The sequence below is a fragment of the Semicossyphus pulcher genome, unplaced genomic scaffold (genome assembly GCF_022749685.1).
Source record: "Semicossyphus pulcher isolate SPU_LCO1_2020_fin unplaced genomic scaffold, fSemPul1.0.p SCAF_3, whole genome shotgun sequence".
NCBI lineage: Eukaryota > Metazoa > Chordata > Actinopteri > Labriformes > Labridae > Semicossyphus > Semicossyphus pulcher.
In genome coordinates, this window is record NW_027211704.1 from 8,347,971 (window position 1) to 8,362,196 (window position 14,226).

Genomic DNA, 14,226 nt, shown 5'->3' on the forward strand with positions numbered 1-14,226 from the left:
TCGTTTGAAGACTGTATTTGCTAATCAGAGATTGTAATTGAATAAGTCATCATGCATATAAAAATATGGTGGATGTCAGTTTAGAAGCTACTACTCTGAACTTTGCTAGCAGTAGTTTGCTACTTGCAAAACTGCTACTGTCTACAGTTACATCTATGGGTCCATCAAGTAGTTAGATAATTTTCTAAGGTAAAAGTGTAGTTTGTTAAGGTGGAGCTAATTTAAAAAAGTACAATATTTCCTTCATAATGGTGCTGGAGCAAAAGTAAGTGGCCAGAGATTAAAATAAGTAGAGCACAAGTAGGCTACCTCAAATTGTTACTTTGAATTCTAGAAAATATAATAAAAACCGTCCTCTTTGTAAATGTTTTATCAGAAAAAAAACAGCTTTTTAGGGTTCGAGGAAACATTGATAATGCAAATACAACTGCATTTAAAGCCAGCACATTCTACATCAACATGCAAGGGGACTAATGTGTCATCGAAATACGACTTTAGTCTGACGGAGGACAGACATTGGTCAGAAAAATACATTTCTCTATATGAACTATGAAGATGAAGAAAATTGTAACAACAGTTGTGTGACATCTTAAGGCTTCTTGGCATGTTACTTCTTTATTAAAAAAAAACAACTAATTATTGATTTAATTTGCTGCAGTTTTAACCCATAAGTTGAAGCTTAACTTATGGGTTAAAAATGAAACTTTATCACCACTGTTACTTTTAACACAGTTTGATGGTTATGATTTATGACATGACATGATTTATTAAAATAACAAGCAGTCATTACAAAAACTTTATTAGTATCTCCCTGTTTACAACACAACAAACACAAAAAAAACCTTGGGTGATTTGTGTTTAGGACACATAAGAAAAGATGGTGTAAATCAGTTTTTTCAGGCTTTCCATTTCTAAATCTGCACACTTTTATTTCTGAGATATGTTGGTCAGTGTGTATCTGCGAGTAAATCTCCTCAACACAAACATCAGTTTGAAACCTCTAATAACGTGTCTTTAGGAGACTTGAAGTGTATTCCTGGCCTGACTTGTAAAGAATATTACAGTCCTTTAATACTCAAAATTCGTACATTTGTTCTCTGTTAATTTTCACTGGTGATGGACTTCAAAACCAGGGCAGGTTTTATGGGGTTCATGTTAAACAGAGCAAAACAAACTGGAGTCTTCTCCAGCAATCACGCAGACGCAGGAAGTGATGCCAGGGAGGAAACAAACATCGTCATCAGGTTCAGATCTTACTTTTTGCCTGATTTTTTTATTCCACCGCTGGCTGTAGGAACAAGGAAAGACAAGAAAAACATAATTTAATCCAAATGGTCAAATTGTGGCAGCAAGACAGACAAATGAACACTGAATTTGAAAAAAAAAAAAAAAAATCTGTCAAGCATACTCTAAGTATTCACAGCAGTACCCCCATTAACCCATCCCAGTAACCCCCGATATCAAGCATAACAAAATCGAAGCTCAACTCTTTCAACATACATATTGCATTTAAATATTGCAATTTGAAAAACTTGAAGAAATAAGAAACTTCTCCTAGAGAATGGATGACATAAACTTACAAATACAACATAGATGTTTTTCTGGTCTTACCTAGAGGTCCTTTTCCTGAAGCTTTGGCCTTCAGTGCATCCAAGGCTTTCTGATCTTCCTTTTGCTTCTGCTTGAAGGCAACTTCATCCTGGAGACATAAAGACATTTTTCTGTTGAGTTTAAATACAAAATTTGTCACATAAAATTTACAGATCGGTATATTTTCACAGAGCCAAAATTTATCAGTCAAAAAATACAAAGAAAAAAGTTCCATTAAATAGAAACAGACAATGAAAATATGTCATGTACTAACTAAAGTTAATGTACAAATATCAACACAGTAATGTGTGCTAGTGTAAAACATCAAGTTAGATATGGGAGAAAGAAAACTGTTAACTAATTACTGATAAAATAAATATAAATAAAATGTCTGAGAGACATTAGGGCACACTTACGTCATCCATTTCTTTCGACTGTTTCTTGGGGGCCTTCAGTGGTTTCTTTTTGCCTCCTGAGGAGAATGAATAAACACATTTTGTATCAGCTCACTGCCTGCTAACAGAGCTCAAATGGAAATACTAAACAAAAAGTTTTTCATTTCCGTTTAATACAGTGTAGCCTTCAACGCCATCCTGTACTCATTAGATAATCTACAGTATTTACTTATTATATTGTTATCCAAGTCAAAAAGACCCTCTCTTCATTGTAATATGTATCCACTGCACCTAAAAGCCAGTTGTACGTAGACAGTTTCACATTTTTGAGTTGCTTGTTTAAAACGTTAACCCAAGCGAAAAGAGGACAACTAATATCTAAATAATAGTGATGTTGTAAAACTATCTATTATTGGAAGACAATACAAGCCGAATATACCAGGTGATTGCCGTGGACTGCCTAGATACATTGTCTTTCTTATGTTTATATTTCCCGTAAAGAAAAAAACATTTATGCAGCGGTTTAAAAATGTAATTTGGAGAAAGAGAAGAACATGATGGGGCTCGCGCTCTACTTAGCAGACATTAGCTAGCTTATCCACGCTACACTGAGGTTTTTTTGCTCTCAGAAAATATATTTTAAGATGACCGAAATATCCAGCTATCCAGCGGATGAAATGAGGTCTCACCTTCTCTGCCAGACATGTTTAAAACTCGTCACAAAAGCTTAATGGGGAAAAAATCAATGTATTTTTGCTGCGAACACAGCCGGTGAGGTTCTAATCCGCGTTGAAAGGAGGACCCCAATGAACTCTAAACCGGAAGTAGTAAGACTGCTGTGTGCCTGAACGAAAAGTACCACCGGCTTTTAGCTGTTTCATTTGACATTAAGATGCTAACACTTTAGCTAGAGGAAACTAAATCCATGTGACATGTTCGATTTGACAACGTGGGAGAAAACTGGTAAAGTCGTTTTAATACTTAATAATATGACTGATATTATCAAAAGATTTCACATTAGTCCCTGTTAAAAATTGTTAGCAACTTGGAGCTAGTTGTGAATGAAGCAGGCAAAAGGACAGAACAGTTAGCTAGTTAACCTTGTTAAAACAGACTAATGGCATCTGTCCTGCGCCACTGAAATCTTATCGTCCTACAGCCTGTCTGGTTTGTCATTTTATGTATCAGTCAATTTTATCGTATCATCAAGGTGTTTATGTGGTTAGCTTCCTGATGGCGGTTCATCATGTGTATGTTCAAAGTGCATCTTTCCCTCTGTAGTCCATGTTCTGTGGTCTGTTTACATTTGTTGTTTTTGTAAGTTGTCCGTGCACCAGAGCTCTGTTAAAAGCCATTGGCATGAATTACATTTAAAATACAATATTTACTTTGATATTAAGACTCTAACATCTGTAGCAATAACTTTGCTTGGTGGGTATTCTTGGTCTGAATCTGCTTTCATAGCTATGTCAGTATCGGAGCATATATACCCTTTAGCCTGTTTCTTCCGTGCATTGTAGGAAAAATACAGGAACTTAAATCTATCGTTGCATCATAGTGTTTAAACCATCTAGATTGTTGACATTGTGTCAGAAATATTTAAACGATAAAGTAAAATAGAAAGGAATACAGTAACTTCACTGTGATTGCACGTTTACAACAGAAATGCTGTTGCAAAATATTTTCGAATTATATTCACACAGGCCACCACAAACTCAATCACTCAAACATACAAGTTCACGCCTGTGCAGGTAATAATGATAAAAAAGGTAAAAGAATAGACAAAAAGTAGTAAAAAGAAGTTACTGTTCTACATGTACCAAATGTTATTTAACCTTCGACAATCACAATTACATTTCAGAGAGGACTTAGATTCTGTGTCTGTATTCCACCGTCTTACCTAAAACAAACATTGTGTCTATTTCACACGACATGAAGCTGGCCAAACTTGGCCCAACTAACTCAGATCTCTTTGAAGTACCAGCGCACCTGCCAATTGTCTGAATGAGAGGCCCCAATTTTTGCAACTTGTACAGCTTGAAGTTGATCAATAATCTAACATATAACATATATATATATTTAATTTTTTTTCCCACAGGTGCCTGTTCCAGTCTTGGATCTGTAGCTGAGGTAAAAGTGAAGCTCTGACAGTTTTCAAGCTGCACTTTGGACTGCTGTCCATCTCAATGAGGTACATCTGCAAATTGTAGTCCACATAGGAGACCCAAACCCTTTTCAGCTTCCAATGAAGAAAACGATTGACTGTTTGTTTACCCTGTCAGGTACAGAGGAGCTCAGATCTGTCTCTGGGCTCATGGCTCCTGCTGCGTGTCCCGCCCCACCTGGCCTGGCAGAATCACTCTGGTCCGAACATACAGCGCTCACCATCAGCCTGGCACCCCTCAGCCCACCGACCCGGCCCCTCCAGATGGGAAGGGCGGAGCAGAGGTGGTGAAGGAGCGTGCTCTGGCTGCATTACAGGTACATGAAATTCCTCTTCTGGCTGTTTCTAACAACTTTGTTAACAATTGTGTATTAAAACATCACTAACATCTGATACTAGAACTCAAACACATTTAAAACACTACCCTCTTTTTTCCCCTCTCTCCCTCCTCCAGTATGCAGGTGAGGTGGGTCGGCAGTGGGGTCAGAGTTCGGCTCAAACGGCAGGCGCCACAGTCAACTACTGGTGGGAGAGATATGAGGAGTTTGTTGGGCTTAACGAGGTCCGCGTAGCTCAGACAAAGGTCACTGAGGTCAGCAGACAGTAAGAAGCATGAAACTGTGAAAACAGTGAAAATGATGTGCAGACTCCGTGGCTCATTGCAGCCCTTCATTACAAATGAACTTCTGATTCTCAGACGTGTGTTTCTTGCAGGCTGAGGCTGCGTTCATGGTGACCAGAGGGATGGTGCGTGAGGCTCATGCCAGCCTGGAGGCCCTGCAGGTCAGGCTGAAGGAGGTCAGAGACCGACTGGATCGAGTGTCCAGGGAGGAGGCTCACTATCTGGAGCTGGCTACACAGGAGCACAAACTGCTGCAGGTTAGCTGTTGAATCATTAATGTGCATAAATACATGTTGTCAGAATTGCATGTACAGTAAGTGTCTGTTGGTCTCCCAACTGATGAAAATGACAACACAAAGTATTTTGGATGATCTTTCTTTGTTTTCGTTGTTTTTTTGAACGTTTTTGTGGGTCTTTAAGGAACTAAAAGAAGAAAAAGTTGTATAAAGGATATGTACATTGGCTGTTGTGAATGTGTGGAAATTAGCCTGAGCTGAGTGACTTACCCTGACTTGTGACATACCTGTTTAGTGAGCTGCTCCTGCTCAGTTTATTTAAGTAAACTAAAAGCCCACTGGTCAGAAAACCTTCTAACAACCGGCTTGTTTGCTAAGTGGGAAAGGCTTTCAGACCCGGGTCAAATGACTCTGCAGTAGACCTGGGTAATTATCGCCTCGGCTCCGATCGGCATTGATGGGAACACAAAACCTGTGTTGATGCTAATTGCGCTAATCTCCGCCACCTCTCCTGCACGATGCTATGTTGCTATGCTATGTTCCTGCGCTCAGACATCGTTCCAAATTTGTCAGCGCCGAGTTTGATACACAGACTGAATGAGTAATAGATACAATAAAGACCTCACCACCGTAACATCTTCACTGTATACTAGCCCTGTCTCTGGCACGTTTGTCGGTGACGCAGCAGAAAAGAGACCAACAGGAGTATACTTCACTAGCAATGGGAAAACAGACAATCCGCATCTATTAGCGGGTCTTCCTGGGTCTGAAAAACCTGCGTCAACACGCTAAATTTAGGTGGGAAAGGGGTATAATAATGAACCACCTTCTTGGTCTCTCCTTCCCTCAGGAGGAGCGTCGTCTGCGGACAGCGTATGAGAACGCAGAGGGCTCAGAGAGGGAGAAGTTCGCCCTGTTCTCAGCGGGCGTCAGAGAGAGCCACGAGAAGGAGCGGACGAGAGCAGAACGCACCAAGAACTGGTCCATCATTGGTTCCGTGCTCGGAGCCCTGATCGGGGTCATGGGATCAACATACATCAACCGAGTCCGCCTGCAGGTGAGGAGGGGGGATGACAACATTCACATTACTTTACTTTACAGTGTTAACTTTAACTTGTTTGATACACTTATGTTGGGTTTTAAAACATTACATGGTAACTTTATACAATAAAATCAGCATATTTTGTCAGTGTGACCATGTTAGTATGCTTACAAAGGGATTTAGGGGAGTGTTACTTTATAGAGCTGCTTGTTTCTTGTGCTGAATATTTGAACTCCATTAGGACACCACCGGTTGCTGATTTTCACTTCTCTCCCCTGTAGGAGCTGAAGAGTTTGCTGCTGGAGGCCCAGAAAGGTCCAGAGAGTCTGCAGGAAGCCCTCAGAGTCCAGGCTGGAAACCATCGCTCCCAGCAGGGCGAGCTCCGTGCGCTCATCGACAGCCTCAGGGTCGCTCTGAACGACGCCTTCACACAGAGAGACATCGTCCTGCAGGAGAAGGGAGGTCGTACCTCAGACTCGCCCACTGTGCCTCTTTCTGCCTTAAAAGACCTTCGCATGGGCAGCAAAAAGACTGAGTCCCTCCTGGAGGCCCTGCCGCCACAACTAGGACAGCTGGAGCAGGGACTCGGTAGAGTCGTGGGAGAATTATCGGTGGTGAGGAAGCTGCTGGAGACCAAACCACCGCCTGAACCACAGGCTGAACCACAGGCTGAACCACAGGCTGTTCAGCTGCAGGTAGCACCACCAGAGAGACCAGAGAGAGGGGACCTGCTGGAGGCAGAGGCGGTGGTCAGGCGCCTGGAGGAGACCCAGAGGACGCTGGGAGAACGAATCAGGACTAACACTCTTTATAACGCTGTGTTTACTTACACCGCAACCGCCATCACCATCACTGCTGTCTATGTGCTGCTCAGAGGAACCGGTTAGACAAGATGAAACCACTTTGACTATGTTCACATGCACTGCAACGCTACCAAATACTAAGAGTAATAATCTAAATTAATAAGATCAAAATACAAAATATACTTTATTGAAGCAACTAATTCTCTAATTAACTCGGTACTGGTTTATTCTGCACTACTGAAGCTGAGAGAGACATTTGCTCCTTATGAATACCTTAAATTCAACTCCCAGGAGTCTTAGAAGTGTTAATCTTTAACTTAAAACGCACATGAAAGCAAGGTTTGTTGTCTAATCAACACACAAATGAAACACTGGAGGACAGCAAAGATACTTTGTTGTATAGTGTCAGATGTCATCGGGTAAATCGTCATCTGTTTTAAAAAATATAAAAACTGAGTGAAAGTGTCCGTCACACTCTCCCAGAGCAGAAGATCACATGTTCATATCACAGTGTTGTCTGCCCAACATTGATGAATTATCCACCTAGAAACCACTATTGACCTCCTTGTTTGTTGTAATTTCTTAAGGGGATATTTAATTAACAATGTGCAGTATGTAAACTACGACGCAGGGCCAAGACAGATAATGATGCAGGACCCTTCTTAATGCCAGTAGAGTTGTGACTTTGTGGTGCGTATTCCTTTTAGAATAGGGGGAAGGGAAGTCGTCATCTTAGCCAAGTAAGTAATCCTGTCCTGCTGAGCACCCATCCATTATCTATACCACTTATCCTGGTCAGGGGGCCTGGAGCCTATCCTGGAGTCATTGGGCGGGGTTACACCAGGACTGATCACCAGTCAATCACAGGGCTGACACATAGAGACAGACAACCTTTCACATTCACACCTACGGGCAATTTAGAGTCACCAATGAACCTAACGAGCATGTCTTTGGACTGTGGGAGGAAGCCGGGGTACCCAGAGGGAACCCACGCATGCACGGGGGAGAACATGCAGACTCCAGACAGAAAGCCCACTACGTCTGAACCAGGAGCTGTGAGACGACAGCACTAACCACTGCACCACCGTGCTGCCATTCCTGCTGAACAAGAGTTAAGATTTCATGTTATTAAACTCAGAAAGCAGCAAATGCTCGAAGTCCAGAAGCTGAAATTGCATCTTTTTTCTTGATAAATGACTTGATTGAAAATCCAAATGTTCTTTGACACCTTTGAATCTGGAGAGCAGACACATGAAATGAGAACACGAGCTAAAAACTTTTAGGGACCAGCGTTAGTTTAACCTTAGTTTAGCCTTAGTTTACCTGCTGCTTGTTGGAGAATCTGTACGACATGGATTCATTTTTATAAGAATTAAAAATGTCATAATGATTTGCCAACTTACCATTACCACATTATTTTGGTATCTGTTATCTAACTGAAGTATGAACGGTCTAACTGCTGTAATTGATTGGTTTAGTGGATAAGTTAGCCCAGTGCCAAGCTTTGGTAATGTAATTGAGCCTTTCGATCACCAGCCTCTTCAGTAGTGAGCCTCAGAGGGAGCCTGTCCTCACACACACACTGGAGTCGCTCTTGTTTTTTGTTGCAAAACCAATGATGTGTGAATTTAGGTTTGCTGATGATTTATCTTTTATAGGATATTAAATTGTGCAAAAGATCAACATGAACATCAGAGGGAGCAATAATCAGAGAAGAGATGTTCTGTGTTTGCAGCTTTTACTGTTTCACTGGCTTTGGACATAAGATAAAATGTAAATGGAGGTTTGCAGAGTGAATTCACTGCAGTGTAATTCCTTTTAAACTCCTCCACTACTTGAAGGTGTTGATGTGTGTTTCCATGTTGATGTTTTGCTCGTGTGCACTGATGATTATCACTGTGAATTAAACCGTTTAATTCAATCTGTTTTTGAGCGATTGTTTTTCGAAGGACTGACTGAAAACTCACCAACCACATCACACCGATGCTTGTTTTTGTTATTGAAAACTCTACTTAAAACTTTGCTGATTAATTGATCACGAGTCAAAAAGCTGTAAAAATCCCAACAGAGTTCCCATGGCAAAAGGGAATCCCTTTTAAATAGTCATTATGTCTTAACAATAATTATAACCCCAAAACAAAATAGGAAACCATCACATTTGAGAGGCTGGAAGGATAAAACATTTGTCATTTCTACATGAAATAATTTAAATTTGTTGCACTAGAACTCCTGTATTGAAGCATTATGGTTTAGTTATATTATGGTTTGGTTATAATCTGCCTCTATGATGAGGAGATACACTCATACACACGATTAGTAGCAGACAGTTTGTGTGAATTCCACTAGTGACCAGCAGGGGGCAGCAGCTGAACGTGCAAAACAAGTTCATCAATTTACTGCGTTCTGATTTAGTCTGTCTCTCAGTTCTTCTCTCAGTTGTATATATCATTTTATTTACAGTATTCAGACGCAACATGCAATACATAGCGAATTTTAACACTACATCATATATATTTCATAAGATGGTAGGATCAAAACCCACAACAACATAAATGAGAACATACACAGTAAGTCATTTAAAAGTATATAGAATAAAATAAAAATAATGATAGAAGGAAAAATAGTAACTATACAACCAATTTAAAAAGAATAATAAAGCAAGCAATAAACATGTAAAACCCTTTAACAACAGAGTGAGTGAGGAGAAGCAAACTATATTACATGTAAAAGTAATATAATCCAAGGTAGATTAATTAGAAAATATTAAAAGAAAAATAAATATTTACGGTATAATTAGTAGGATTTTTCTAGAAAAATAAAACATAGACTTTTACAATTATATATAATATAAATCATCACTTATGGGCCTCTATACATGTGTGTTGGTGAGTGTGTGTGCAGACCCTTGTGAGACCCTTCCCTCTGCATCTATTCTGTTGTTTTGCTTTGCACGATGTTTTCAGGAGGGGTGCTGTTGTGGTTCCCTGAGCCAATCACAGCGTACAGGTGAGTGTGGGGGTGGTTCAAATTAGCAACTGAGCGGGCCCCATTCAGACCGGCGAACATGGCGAAAGAGCGATGCAGAGTTGGCCTTCTTTCTGTTGGACAGGTAGGTGCCTCACAAGCTAACCAACGGTTAGCATGTTAGCGCAAAGGTAACTGTGATGCTGTCGGTGTTAGCTCGGCGGAGTGGGCGTGTTCTCGCATGAAAGAGTGAGAGTGAGCTTCTGGTGACGAAGAGCCCAGGAGGAGGAGCCCAGTTTGAATGTGTTGTTGACAAAATACTCGGACAAATCCTACTTATTATACCTTTAAAGTCTCTTACTGCAGTAATGAGATGCTAGCTTGTAAGGAATTTGCATAAATTGTAAACAGACGCTTTGACTTATTCCTATTGCTTTGATTACTTTAGATAAAGAATGATTCTTTGTATCCAGCTATTAATTTAGAACAGTGTACAGACATTCATTCATGAACAGTGTTCAGTGTTCATTATCAGGAAATAATGGACACCTTGCAACCAATCAGAATCAAGCGTTCTCCCAGACAATGTAAGAGTAGGAATTAAAGGACACTTTCTGTCAAACACAACCTAGTATTCACCCAAACCATAGAATAAAATAAAATATTGCCCTTCATTCTATAGAATATTTTAGACAACAATGTTTTTGAGCTTTGTTTCAGCAGTTTAAGTTTTAACATCACAAAGCCGATCAACGACCTCATAAATGTTCTTCTTTCAGGCTTTTTGTGACCAAATCATTGCAGTCAGTTACAACCTCAAATCAGAAGAGTGCAGTTTGCTTTTGCTGATATCAGATGGATTAAAAGCAGCTGTTTGGAATAAGACGTTTTGGGTGTTCAGGTGTCCACATACTTTTGGCCATGTAGTGCATGTGCAGTATCTTATCTCTCTGGTCCTGGTAAATCCTCTGCAGCAGGTGTTCGGTCTTTACTTAGCACAATGACGTCTACGAAACCACAACAAACACATGCTCCACATTCTGAACTATAATTTGATTGATGTTGCTGATCCGGAGAAAAAAACATGTTCTTTTATCAAAATCTTTATCTCATGTTAAATAAACTGCATAAAGAACAAAGGCAACAAGGCTGACACAAACCAACAGGACACACACACCACAGTAACCTTTGTGAAATCACACTACAGAGAAACGTCTGGTAAGCACGTCATCACTGCTGAAGCACAGATATACAGTGGATCTGAACTCTCTGGGCAGATTACAAATAAAACATACACAAAGTGACACACAACACTGAACAAACAGAACAGGACACATGATACTCCATTATACTGTGAGATCCAGTGCAGGTGTGTGGAGCCTGTCTGAGATGAGGGCTAACGTAGCTTGTTTAAAGAGGACACATCAATGTTGTTTCTCTCCTCCTTCTTGGCAGGTAGCTGCGTACCAGCAGATGGTAAACACAGCTGTGTCGGTGCGCATGCGTAGCTAGCTAATTCAGCTAGCGAGATGGCAGTGTTTACTTCTTGGAAATATTCACATTATTTAAATTGTTTGGATGAAAGGGAAGTGAACAACATGACGGTGAAATATAAGTTGTGTCTGGAGGAGAAGTGCTCGTCAGCTGTGCAGAGCTCGACTTCAAATGTGAAGAAGCATCTGCAGCTAAACACAGCTCCACAACACTGGTGGGACTAAGGACCTGTGTTGTATTGTTGTCACGGAAACAGCTGTGCCTAATACTTTATTCCTCTGCCCAGTTCACTATCAGATTGTTAGCATAATAAGAGCTGTAAAGGTTATATTGCATCTGTCATTCCTGTTAATAGTGTCATGAGTTTCTAGTTTAGTTCTGGTTTTGTCTTGTCTTTCTGTGTTCAGTTATTATTTCTTGTTTTACCTTGTCACTTTGTCCCTTGTCATGAGTTTTCATTGTTTACTTTTGTATTTAGTTTATTCTGTGTTCTTGTCAGTATTTAGTCTTGTTTAGTTAGGTATTTCAAGTGTGTCTTTTTGATTAGATCATTTCCTGTTTTACTTTGTCACCTTGTCTCTCGTGTTGGTCCACTTCCTGCCTTTGTGTTTCCTGCTTGTTTGATTGTGTGCCTTGCCCTGATTGTTTTCACCTGCCCTTTGATTGTCTCACCTGTGTCTGACTAGCCTCACCTCCTAAAGTTTATTTAGTCTTTGTGCTCCCCTGTCTCGTTGCCTGTTCATTGACGTCCATCGTGTGTTAGTCTATGTCCATGACCTAACTCTGGATTATCTTCATGCCTCACCTGATTTCCTCGTGTCCCTTGGATAACCTGTTCCTGGTTTTGTTTGTAAGTTTTTTGCTGTGTCTTTTGATTTTCCTGACAAACAGTGACAATAAGGCTGCAGAGTTACAGATTATGGGCCGTAAACGAGGCTATGCAATGATGGTAGAGTCAATACATTCAAAGGTAGACATACAGCAGGCTACACGCTGTCCCCAGGGTATAATTTTTGGTTAACACAAAAGTAATCTAAGGTTTTACTTTTCTTAGGAGGTAACGCAGCAATGTAACAAGTTAGTTTTAAAAGTAACGTAACCCAACACTGGCCAACACTAAATTAGCACAGTTATAACCGAGGCTGATTCATTACCTGGTTCTTAGGATAACTGACAACAGTGTTTCCTAGAAAATTAGATTTATTCTTTGGTAGTAGCTGATTGGAAATGTTATTTATTAGATTAGTGTAAGGAGTGACTGGCAGGTGAACTCAAAACCAGCTAACGTAAAAGAACAGGTTTTCTTAAACGGTCCGCTTTGTTTTCTGCAGGGAAAAGCCAACAACAATCCTGACTCCCATGCACGTGCCACAAAGAAATCAATGTCTAAGAAACACTAGCTAACAAGCCAGGTACAGTGAACCTGACGCAGATACCTGCTAATGAATGCTAACATGGAAGTAATGTAAGACTAGAGTTCACTCACCCACAAAACTATGTCAGACTTGTTGGACAGTCTGTTAGTACAATAAAGCTCACAGCCAGAAAGATTATTTGTCTGATATTTGCATGATAAAATCACAAAAGGCTCCAACAGCACAAACACGGCCCAGAGGTTAAGTTCAGTGACTGAATTAGCTGAGGGGACACCTAGCAGACAGCTAGCAGCTCCCACCTGTCACTCGAAGAGGCCCCTAATTATGGATAACTTTAAGGCTTTATTTTATTTAAACAGGTGAGTATTTTAAAAATGAACCCCTGCACAGTTGTAGAAATAGCTAAAGAGACCAAAACAGTTTTTTGTACCAGGTTGTCAACATGTTTATGTCTGCTGTAAAGTTGGACATTTTAATATAGGGCCTGATGGGGATTGACTCGCTTTTGGAGCCAGCCTCTAGTGGCCACTTGAGGAACTGCAGTTTTTGGCACTTCATCATTGGCTTCAGCCCTGGAACCATTGGTTGGGTGTGTTTGTTTGCCTCCCAAGCAGTTATTTTCCACAGGATTATTCTCTGAAACCCACAATCTGAAATAACAGCTTCTGTACAAAGTGTTTGCACAGGTGTGGCAGAATGCTGACAGTATATTTCAGCTCTCTGTTTTCACACAAGTACTTCTGTCACTTTTCATTAGTGAAACTGTGTGTGTGTGTGTGTCATCACATGCAATGTGTCGCATGCATGCACAAATCAATAAACATCAGTCAGTGCACATGGCCGAGCAGTGTGGAGATGAAAGTTGACAGTAGAGGAGGAAGAGAAAAGGTGAGCTGAGATTAATTAGGAGAAATGCCCTGAGGGGAAAAGGCCTAAAATGCTGCAGACGGGAAAAGAACGCTGCAGGAGCCCAATTTGTCAACAGAGCTGTCAATCATGAGGTCACACCCCCTTTTTACAGCATTAAATAACTAATTAAAAGACAGAAACATGTTTGACATGTATTTTGATTTTATAGTTTGACTCATGTCCCATCTGTTAACATGGAGGAGGCGGGCTTTATGACTTATACTGCAGCCAGTCAGCAGGGGGCGATAGAGAGGGTTTGGCTTCACTTTAGGGAGCTGTCATGTCGTCCATCTTTATATACAGGCTATGGTCGGAGCTTCTGACTTTAATTCTGAGTAACCAGGTGTTTTTCACATGCATATCAACTCTAATGAAGTTTTCACAGGTCTCTGGTGTTGCTTGTTGTTTGCTTTTTTTGGCTTTAGCCCCTCCCGCAGAAAATGCCTGTGCACATTGACATTTCTTGCTAAACGTATTAAAATCACAGTTGAATGGTTTGTAAATGGTTCAACATGTTTTTAATCAGCTCTGAACGTTAGGGTTAGCCCCGTGCTGATATTGAATCAACCGGTTTGGACTTATCTAGGTCACACATTTTAAAGAATGCTAACTCCCTTTAATTAATGTCACT

At 40.5% G+C, this 14,226-nt stretch overlaps 2 protein-coding genes across 2 annotated transcripts; one reads left to right on the forward strand and one right to left on the reverse strand.

Annotated features, from left to right (window-relative positions):
- Nucleotides 1-783: 783 nt before the first annotated feature.
- On the reverse strand, nucleotides 784-2,791 carry tma7 (translation machinery associated 7 homolog). The gene is made up of 4 exons (XM_069678364.1): nucleotides 2,675-2,791; nucleotides 2,007-2,062; nucleotides 1,612-1,699; nucleotides 784-1,288 (listed from the first exon to the last, which is right to left on the reverse strand). Exons 1-4 carry the CDS (start codon nucleotides 2,688-2,690, stop codon nucleotides 1,254-1,256), a joined length of 195 nt encoding a protein of 64 aa, XP_069534465.1. The 5' UTR covers nucleotides 2,691-2,791; the 3' UTR covers nucleotides 784-1,253.
- A 1,818-nt stretch (nucleotides 2,792-4,609) lies between these two features.
- Nucleotides 4,610-8,760, forward strand: ccdc51 (coiled-coil domain containing 51). The gene is made up of 4 exons (XM_069678931.1): nucleotides 4,610-4,741; nucleotides 4,864-5,028; nucleotides 5,858-6,064; nucleotides 6,331-8,760. The coding sequence occupies exons 2-4, from the start codon at nucleotides 4,879-4,881 to the stop codon at nucleotides 6,934-6,936; spliced, it is 963 nt and encodes a 320-aa protein (XP_069535032.1). The 5' UTR covers nucleotides 4,610-4,741; nucleotides 4,864-4,878; the 3' UTR covers nucleotides 6,937-8,760.
- The last annotated feature ends 5,466 nt before the right edge of the window (nucleotides 8,761-14,226 follow it).

Excerpts from the sequence above, each read along its gene's own strand:
- tma7 (XM_069678364.1), bottom strand. Across the intron at positions 1,700-2,006 it reads AGTCGAAAGAAATGGATGAC|GATGAAGTTGCCTTCAAGCA; the intron begins GTAAGTGTGCCC and ends TTATGTCTCCAG. Across the intron at positions 1,289-1,611 it reads TTCAGGAAAAGGACCTCTAG|CCAGCGGTGGAATAAAAAAA; the intron begins GTAAGACCAGAA and ends TTGTTCCTACAG.
- ccdc51 (XM_069678931.1), top strand. The coding sequence starts at position 4,879 with ATGGTGACCAGAGGGATGGTGCGTGAGGCTCATGCCAGCCTGGAGGCC. Across the intron at positions 5,029-5,857 it reads AGGAGCACAAACTGCTGCAG|GAGGAGCGTCGTCTGCGGAC; the intron begins GTTAGCTGTTGA and ends TCCTTCCCTCAG. Across the intron at positions 6,065-6,330 it reads TCAACCGAGTCCGCCTGCAG|GAGCTGAAGAGTTTGCTGCT; the intron begins GTGAGGAGGGGG and ends TCTCCCCTGTAG.